At 36.2% G+C, this 10,053-nt stretch overlaps 1 protein-coding gene across 1 annotated transcript; it reads right to left on the bottom strand.

Moving 5' to 3' along the window:
• Positions 1-2,982: 2,982 nt before the first annotated feature.
• LOC117926880 (zinc finger CCCH domain-containing protein 3-like) lies at positions 2,983-9,471 on the bottom strand. Its single transcript, XM_034846176.1, has 7 exons — positions 9,132-9,471; positions 8,094-8,263; positions 7,949-8,002; positions 7,198-7,314; positions 6,741-7,052; positions 4,379-4,654; positions 2,983-3,715 (listed from the first exon to the last, which is right to left on the bottom strand). The coding sequence occupies exons 1-7, from the start codon at positions 9,193-9,195 to the stop codon at positions 3,356-3,358; spliced, it is 1,353 nt and encodes a 450-aa protein (XP_034702067.1). The 5' UTR covers positions 9,196-9,471; the 3' UTR covers positions 2,983-3,355.
• Positions 9,472-10,053: the final 582 nt, after the last annotated feature.

Consider the following 10,053-nt stretch of genomic DNA (forward strand, 5'->3'; position numbering starts at 1 on the left):
TGAGACAATCTGCCTCTGGGCTAATGGGCCAACTCATTGGTCCTGGCATGGACAGTACACCCACTAATCGGGCCCATGACACGTGTAATAAACCCTCATGGACACCTCACTCAACATTAAGTGAAAGTTACATTTAGCTTTGAGGTTGTCACGCCTACTTCTTCATATCTTGGTTGTGTTGGATTATGATTGTTAAGTGTGAGGTTGTAATCAGCTACCTTAAATATGATAAGTTTAAATTTGTTCTGTTTGGTTCCTTGGAAATTGAGGGGGAAAAAAAATTTACAAAATGAGGTTTCAACCACCAAATGCATCAGTTTTGATTTTTCATTTGTCGTTTGCTCCATCGGAACTCAAGTGACTTTGTGAAGATGCCTGATAAGATAGGCCTAAATACTTAGTCCATATTGATAATAGATCTTTAAAAAAGTTTTTGAAGATAAAAAAGTCTGTTAGCCGCACAATTTAAAAACACTTTTCTGTTTTTAAAATTTTTAACATTGTTTGATCGTTGCCTTTTGGAAACAATTTTTAAAAATAAAATAAAATATATGACAATTTTTTTATAAAAAAAATTGTATCTGAAAGTCTTATTTTAACACTAAATAACTAAATATAAATTACATACCATATTGTTAAAAATAATTCAATAAATTCTTGGTCATTTTATTTTTCCACCCCTATCCTTCCCAAATCCGTAGAACCAGAAAATTCTTGAGTCATAATATGCATGTAACCAGCAGTGTCCCAAATCACATGCACCATAAATGTGGTAACCCTCCAACATACCAAACATGTGCGATAGAAAGGTACATGTGGTGGGCCTAGTGGCCAATGGTGGAACTCAAGAAATCTTATTGGTCTAAATCTTCGATATGCAATTCACTTTGCTTTAAATCAATCGGTTGGGCTTTGAGAAAATGGGCTAAATTACAAAACTGGAATTGAGTTGATAATTTGGTAAATTATAAAAAGAAGGAAATAATAAATATTTTAAAAATTAAGCAAAATAAATAGTATAATGTTTTTTATTTTTATTTTTTTAATTTTAAGAGTAAGACATGATTTGTGAGAGTAGGTCAATTATTTTTATGAAATTTGATCACATCTAGAAAAGGTGGAGTTCGAGCCTCCGCTCCTGATTCTTATACTATGAAGAGTTTGATAATTTGACAATGGAAGTGATTAATTTTGTTATTTTTTTTTCTCAAAAATTTATGTAAGAATGTATTCTAAATTATAGAAAGAAAGAAATAATAAATATTCTAAAATTAAGAAAAATAAATATTATTTCCTAAACTTTGAGAAAACAATTTTTAAAATTTCTATTACAAAATGTAATTACTTTGTTAAGATGGATTAAGCTTTCGTGATAAAATATGATTATCCATGCAAAGTGATGATGAAAATACAAGATAAGGTTTTCTGATTCTAATAGATTTGTAGGTGCAGTAGATTCAGCAGAAGACAACGCAAAAACTGATGTAAGAGGAATATTCGGATATAGAATAAGATTTGGAGCTTGTTTGACAATTATTTCCCAAAGCATTTTTAATTTTTCTAATATTTAATTTTTTTTTTATCTAAAAATTTGCTTTCAAATGCTAAAAAGGCTAAAAAGGCTTTCTAAAATCACTGCAAACAAGCTCTTGTTCTATTTGATATTTGATTGAAGTAAGAATACAGACACGAAGTGAAACAAGCTGCAAGAAAGGTGGTATTCTTAAGGCTGACCTATATAAGGGGGATAGTGAGGACCTGCATACAAATTCAGCCCTAAACTTCTGAGCCTAACAAGATTCACTAGGACATGTGCTTCTGTCCATTTAAAAAATGAGGGCAATTTTCAGTCTCTGATCAGTTTTAAGCCTCACTAGAGGCTCAGAATGAACGGTTAGAGGCAATTTCAAAGTGCTGCTGCTGCTTCTACTGTTCTAACATGTCTTATGTTAAATGTGGCATGAAAGCATAAACTTGGTCTTGTGGAAAATGTAAGAAATGGTCAGAAATCAAGGCAGTTATGGAGCTGATAGAACAAACATAGTAATCAATTAACCTGACTTTCACAAAACAAATCAAAATCCCAAATTTTGCACAATGATTCACCACCAAGGCATTGTCTGGAGTTGGCCAAGGGGTTCTCCCACAGTTGAATTTCGACTATTCCAACATACTTTACATCAGACTTCAAGTTTTGATTTCTTCTATTTTCCTATTGAAAGAAAATTTCTTCTTTCACTTTGCCCTTGGCAATCAAGCATAGAACAAGAGATTCTATGGGTCATTCAAAATCAAAATATCTGGTGGTGAGTGGGGGCACTGATGAGGAAATTGTAGGTAAACAGGGTAAATTTTCAGATTTGCCTTGGATGGATACCTAGTTTGTCAAAGCACAGGGAACTAATGTGTGTTAAGCAGAAAATCATATTAAGGAGTTTTACTACAAGCTAGTGGAGTAGGTTTCAGGCTTCCATTTTGCTAATTTGAATCTTAAATGTCTATTTAAAGCACCTTACAATGATAATAAACAGTTCTGAGATGATGTCTATGAGCTTGAGCTGCAAGGTATCTATCTAGAAGCATGGTAGATAGTTTATGGTGTAACAGGAACTTGGTAGGGAGCATAATAGATGGTTTATGCTGTTACTGCCTGAGGCTATCATCAGGAATTAATCTTTCTCAATGAAACCCCTCAAGCTCATGTCTCTCTTCTAGGCAAGTCTGAAATTGGACCAAATCCCGAAGTAAATATCTATAAAGGAATTGTAACAACTGAGACAAACCAGAACAAATGGAAAATAAACCAGAATCAGAGAGTTAGTAATGTATAACACAAGCTTTGCCATATAGAACAGCATCAAGGATGGATCTCTGCAGCATATGTATTTTCCCTGTGAATCTAGCACAGAAGGAAGCAAGCATACGTCTCCCTAAAAGCATGGTTAATAAGTTAACAAGTAACAGATTGTGTAAAATCTAATATATAATGTGATTCACATCGCCAACATTTAAATTGATTTATGTATGTAAAAGCCACAGGTTGCAGTGCTTAAAAATGAAAAATTTTCACACCTAAGAGCAGTTGATTCAGACGTTTTAGCAATAATCATCTGTGGAAAAGGAACAAGTCAAAGAAGAAAAGGAATTTTACAATTTTTTTCACCTGCATTTTATTCACCACAAAAAGAGGCCGTTCCATGCCCCCCACTTTTGCTCATCGCTTTGATCTCCAAACAACCTATCCACTCCGCAGAACCACAGGTGAAAGGGGGGCATGAGGTACTAATCATAAAAATTTCCTTAAAGGTACTTGGCAACAAAATAGAAAGTGAAAAAGAACAAAAAAGAAGTGACTTCAATCGGATTGATCTTGTGGAGGTTCAGATGAATTTGGCGAGGAATGCAGCAGAGGACCAGCCTGTTCTGGTGGACCTTCAGGAGCTTTTGTATCTGGATTCTGAGACTTGGTGCTTCCAGACTCAGTTTTCTGGACCCAATCAGGAAATTTTGACGATTTAGAGGGAGAGGTTTCAGATGAATGAACTGTGGAAGAGTTTCTTTGATAAGGTAAGAGAGATGGGTCAAGTATAGATAGAGGGGGCAGGCTCAAACAGTAATTATAAGAAGAATATCCGGTCAAGGGGTGGTCAAATTTGCAAGTCGGACCATACTTGCAGAGTCCATACAAATTGTAGTGAGAACATACAGCTTGCCCCTGCATATAGAAGGGCAAGAAGTTAGCAGTCCATATGAAGAGCAAAAGTGAACAGAATCATCATAATTTGGAACAGATTTTTGCAATTTTTTGATAGATAAATTCTTTTTTCTTTTGTTTTGGAACTTGAACCTGGTATCTCCCACAATCCCACCCAACCCTTACCACTTCAAGCCAGCCCTCAACACTGGAACAAATTTTTGCAATGATTGTCAAATTATTCAGATCAGACAGACAATGAAATAAAAAAAACACACCCTCGAACCTGGTATCTCCCAAAATCCCACCCAACCCCTTACCACTTCAAGCTAGCCCTCGACAGCTGGAACAAATTTTTGCAATGATTGTCAAATTATTCAGATCCAACAGACAATGAAATAAAACACACACACACACACTCGAACCTGGTATCTCCCACAATCCCACCCAACCCCTTACCACTTCAAGCCCCTCAACGGCTGGAACAAATTTTTGCAATGATTGTCAAATTATTCCCACACACACAGATATATATATTCATACTAAATCTTCATTCAGTTAATTTTGTGGACTTCATTCACGAATCGTGACACATTCCCAATCAATCCCAAGCTCCAAAATTATTTCAAAAGAAAACGCTTCACACGCCTATCACTATGGATGAAAATATGCAAAGAAACTTACTGGTCTCAAGGGAAGACCAAGCGGACCTAAAGTATTTGTTGCCAACTGAGCAATCCTTTCTTTTGGGTGATGATACTTGCAATCAGAACCATATTTACAGCTCCCTGTGCTCATGAAATACCGGCATTCTGGTTGATCTGGCCTCTCAGGTAAATGTGGAATCAATGATGATAACAAGTGCACCTGCCCACTGGATCCTGACTCACTCTGATTCCTGGAGTTGTAGACAAGATTGGATCCCAGAATACCAGTTGAAGATATGGGACTCATGTTTCCCTGATTGACAAATGAAAACATAGATTAAAACTGTAATAACAGATATAAAACGCATCAAAACCCAGCCCCAAGTAAAGATGTTTCTCATTATTTATTTCCAAGGATGCAACCATAGTGTAAATAGAACTCAACCACCCTTTACAAAAGGATAGTCAATTGATGCAACCTAAGAGTGAAAATAAAAAATAAAGCATTAAGTAGAACTCATCAAGGGAATATCCCATGCAACATCTTTACAAAATGACAATCTAACTATCTCACTTTGTAAACTTCCCCCTTCAATCCAATCCATTATGTCCGATTCATATCACCCAAATAAAATGCTAGCCAAAGCAAATAAAATGATTCAATTTGACCAATTTTCTGTATGTATGGCTCCAGAACTATGCCACAACAACCTTGGTATCTTGCATATTACAAACTCATTTGGATCTAATGAGTAAACCAGATTCGCTACATGGAAGCTTTTCATTAGAACAAGAAAATGAGGCTTCCCCACAAGAAAATGATTACGACACATGTTATATTTAGCTTTATTTAAGCTGGCCATTCAAGAAAAAGACTGAAGATTGGAACACAGTGCAACATGCAAATTAATTAGCAGCAATTTGGATAATTGATTATAGACCAGCAAACAAGCCATCACAACCATTCTACATGTAACAAAAGTGCACATTAGGGGAAAAGGAAAACCATACACTCTAGTACCTTCATGTGAAACCATATATATTAGCCAAGTTGCCATAAACTTTAAACAGGTTTTTTTTTATAAGTACTCTTTTTTCCCTTTTTCCTTTCTTTTGTCCCCATTGGAACTTGAACCTGGCACCTCCCATAAACTTACCCCAACCCTTTACCACTTGAGCTAGGCCTTAAGAGCATACATAAACTTTAACCATGTTGAGATTCCATTTGTGTGTGTACATGTTTGCTTGTGTATTCACGTGGTTTGCCAAGAGCAGGGGAGTGGAAGGATGCATTTTTAGGACTGTGGCTGACAGAAAACACCTTCTCGCTTTATCTTGGGATTTGGCAGTAAGGGCTAATCGGATTCAAAAGAAGCTAAATTCAATCATACTACTGCATCCCTGGCAAATAGAATAGCTACTCATTATTAATGCCCCAAGGTAGTTATGCCTATTTCCTATGAGTACTGGGGATAACTTACAGCATGGTTACTTGTGGTTACCGTAAATATTTTTTGTTACATTTCAATGAAATATTCCATTGTTGAGATACAAACAAAAGTGCTCATGCTAGTAATTAAGAAGGATGGTTGTGCTATTATTAGTGGCTCTGCATGAAATCAACATAATATAGAAAAGAAAATTTCCTTATACAAGGCACAAAATTTTTGCAGAATTCAATCATGCTTCTGACATAAATTCTTGTGTTAATAGAAGTAATGTTTGATATTCAAAACAGTCATTTTTAACAGCAAGAAAAGTGTAGATAACAGAGATATTAGAACTGTGAGTGGGAAAGGGCAAAAGCTAGTCAATATGCTTAATCAACTCATAGCTTCTCTCTTCAGATTATGAGTGGAAACTAGAAAGGGAATAAACTTATCTGCATTTCAGTGGGTTAATGGAAAATTGATCCTTTACCCATTATGGGACTATTTATGTCCACCTGTTCGTACCCATGCCTGCTTGTGTCAAAGTGAATTCATGAAGAAACCACAGAGTTTTATTTTTTAAACAAAATAAGAAAATGCATAATGAAAAATTTTGTCCTAATACAAGTGTCATTTCGCAGACAAAGAAAATCCCCAGGCTTTTTGTGGTGTCAACCACACCTGAAATAACAAGCTGAAATCATGTCATTCAAGGTCCCAATAATTCAATTCAGGCTCTTTGTAAGAGAGGCTGAAAATGATAAGAAAATGCATACAACTATAAAACAATAGATAAAATAAATTATATAATAGCATGATGAGAATGGATTTAGGGCATGGGATCCCACAGTGGATAATAAACACAAATGCTAAGATATCACAACACCTTCCTTACCAAAAACATGGTGCTGGTATGAGGATGTGAAATTTATATTAACCTTCTTATCAATTAAGAGATTATTTACTAACCATGTAAGTGTTCCAGCCTTGTGCAGGTACAATGCCTTGAGAAGGAGAAAGAACAATAGGCATGTAGGTCTGTGGACCTTGCATACGCGGGCCAGGTATATATGGTGCTCTTGGTAATGACCATGCTGGAAGACCGCCCACATACGGTAACCCTGATGAAGGTAAAATTGATGAGCCTGTAGATCCAAAGGCAGCAGGACCAGTTGCAGGCAAAACAGTTCCAGCTGATGCAGGCTGGGGATGATGAAACTTGCATGCAGCTCCAAACTTACACAACCCAGTTCGCATGTAGTAAGAACATGGTTTTTCTTCCTGTGAATTGAAAAATTGATTTAAGAATTGTAAAGATGGTTTATGGCCTTAGTTTATGCATGCATAGGAAACAAAACCAATAACCTTGGTTAGTAAATGCAACTGAAAGGAAGAGCAACACCAGGACCTGAAGGAAAGTAATCACCTGACGCATGGGTAGACCTACAATGTTCAATGAGACTGGTCCAGCACCATGCCTGTCCCGTGGGTGATGATATTTACATGTAGATCCATATTTGCAGGTTCCTGTCTTCAAAAAGTACTGCAGTGCATGTTTGGAAGTTGATGGTCATAAGTTAAAATGTTGAATAAAGCATAAATACTGGCAGACGAAACCCTTTTTTTTCCCCCTTTTTGATAGGCTAAAACTCTAATTGAATTATCCCTGGGGCAGGGGCAGAGCCAGGAATGGGATCCAGGGGGAAAAAAAATAAAGAGATTAGATTCAAGGGGAACAATAATAAGGCAAAAAGTAAGATTTAGCTCATTGGTAGTTTTGCATGATAAATTTATTATTTTTTAGGGGGGGGGGGGGGGGGGGGGGTGGCATGTGCCCCCTCTATGCCCCACTTGAATCCGCCAGTGCCCTGGGGAATAATTACTTATAAGAAATAGCAGCTCACTGAGCTAAGAGTTAGGTGATATTTTTACAAAGGTTATCAGTAGTATTTAACAAAGGTGAAACAATTGACATAATCAAACCACCTTTAAAACAACCTCATAGCTTTGAAACATGCATTTTGCATAAACAAAATCCCAGGATCGAATAAATATACCATATTCAATTCTCTCCTTTGAAGTAAAAATTGAACTTTGAAATAGTACATCAAAATGTAATATAAACACCAAATAAAATGGAACATTGCATAAGTAGAGAAATCTGGGAATGAATGTACCCCACAGTCAGGTTGTCCAACTCTTTCTGGGAGTTCACCTCTATACTGGGCACCCTGTGCAAACATCTTGTGGGTGTCAGATTATCACTACCAAAAGCCAATAACGGCAACAACAACAAGAAACAACAGATAAAAGTAAAATTACCTGTTCAGAATAAGCAGGATGATTGAAACGACAATTGCTTCCATAACCACATAACCCAGTCCTTAAATAATATATGCAATCAGGTTCCCCAGGACGGTCAGGATAAGGACTTGAGTGACCCACACTACCTTCCTCCTGATTATCATGTATTTTCAACCGCAAAATCGCTTCTACAATACACCCACAAACACAATTTTGGAAAGAAATAAAAACATTACAATCAATGTGCATTGTATTGAAAACCTTCAAGAATACAAAACACATACAAGGCAAACATTTAAAAGCAAGGCAACAATCTCCAAATCTTAACAGCACCAATCCATGAATAAGGCAAACATACAAAAATTAGGCAAAAAATTCTAAAACTTAACAAGTTAAAAAATATTTTCATCTTAGACAATAGACACACTAATACCAGTAACACCAAATAAATCAGACCTTGCAAAACTTGGGAACTCCATATTAAAATTAATAGAAAACACATGTCACTAAATACTAAAAGGAAAAAAACTAAAATTTAACACAATCACAACCTTTTCAACTTCAACAAAACTATGATGCATAAAACTGAAGAATCACGCTGTTAAAGATCGAAAGGAAAAAGGCACAACACAGACCAGTACAGGATATGATCATAAAAGTAAATAAAATAAATTAAAGGCTCAATACGGCAAAATTTCCAGTCCAAACAACAATGAGATTGCAATATTAATAAAATAAAATAAAATAAAATTGAAACGATATTGAAAATCAATAGAATGACAGTGACACCAAAATGTATCAAATAGAGAACAGGAGGAAAAAAAAAAAAACTCAAATTCACCAAATTCGTAAGAACTTTTCAGGCATTCCATCTCAATAACAACAATAATAATCAAACCTTGATTTTATTAAAAAAAAATCTACAGAAATAGAGCAAAAAAAAAGGTCGAGTTAAACGAATTGAAAGGCATTCCGACTAAAATAGAGAATAATACAAATCAACGATCAGATCAATCAGATCGCCGATAAAAAAGCAGTACTAAGGATCGGTACTACCTTCCACGTTTTCCGACGACGGATTCGACACGCCATTGCTCTGAACTTGCCGATTATCCAGCATCGGTAAAACGGAAAATATATAAACCCTTACTTTCAATCAACACTGAAGAGTATCTCTTCTGGAAACAAGAAAATCAGATCAAAACCATTTTCAAACTACAAAGAAAGCGATTTTTGATCTGAAGAGAAAACAAAAGAGTTTGAGAGTGGAAGAAAAAGAGGTGAAAAATCAATGTGATATCTGCGATATTCGAATTCGATAAATAAATTCTTTGTTTTTGTTTTCTTTTTCTCTTTTTCTCGATTTCGTTTGGATTCGGAGAATATGGAAATTTCGGATCTACTCAGTCTGAACCCGAAAATATAATTATATAATAAATAATAAAAAAACACCTTCACTCGTGTACGAATAATAAAATCAACAGTTTGTCGAAAAGACGGTACTAACCCTGAGACACAGTGGGGGATGTGCGGTATTTGGGGGTAGTTTTGTCATTTGAGGACATTAATTAAGGGCAAGAGCCTGCTACAAAAATAGGGCGCGAAAATCCTGAGAAATTGTTTTATTTGTTTTTTTTTCGTTTTTGTTGTGGATTTTGATTGCTGTATTAGGAAAGGGTGAAAAATCGTCGCCGTTAAAGGGCGGTGCTGGGTGAGGTGGAGAGTCGTACACCGTTGGATTTTTAATGTAGGGGTGGGACCCAGATATCACGGAGATAGCAAAGGAAGCGAACTGATCTCGGATTCGCTAAGTTGGGGGAGTGGGGCCCACCACTGTGGAGAATCCGACGGCGATTTACTCGCGTATGTGAACCCCTCCCGACCACCTCTCCACCGAGAGAAGCGAGGGAGACGAGACGACGTTCCCGGCGGCATAATTACGTAAATAGCCCCGTTAGAATCTAGAAGTTACTTTTTT

The sequence above is a fragment of the Vitis riparia genome, chromosome 12 (assembly GCF_004353265.1).
Source record: "Vitis riparia cultivar Riparia Gloire de Montpellier isolate 1030 chromosome 12, EGFV_Vit.rip_1.0, whole genome shotgun sequence".
Lineage (NCBI taxonomy): Eukaryota > Viridiplantae > Streptophyta > Magnoliopsida > Vitales > Vitaceae > Vitis > Vitis riparia.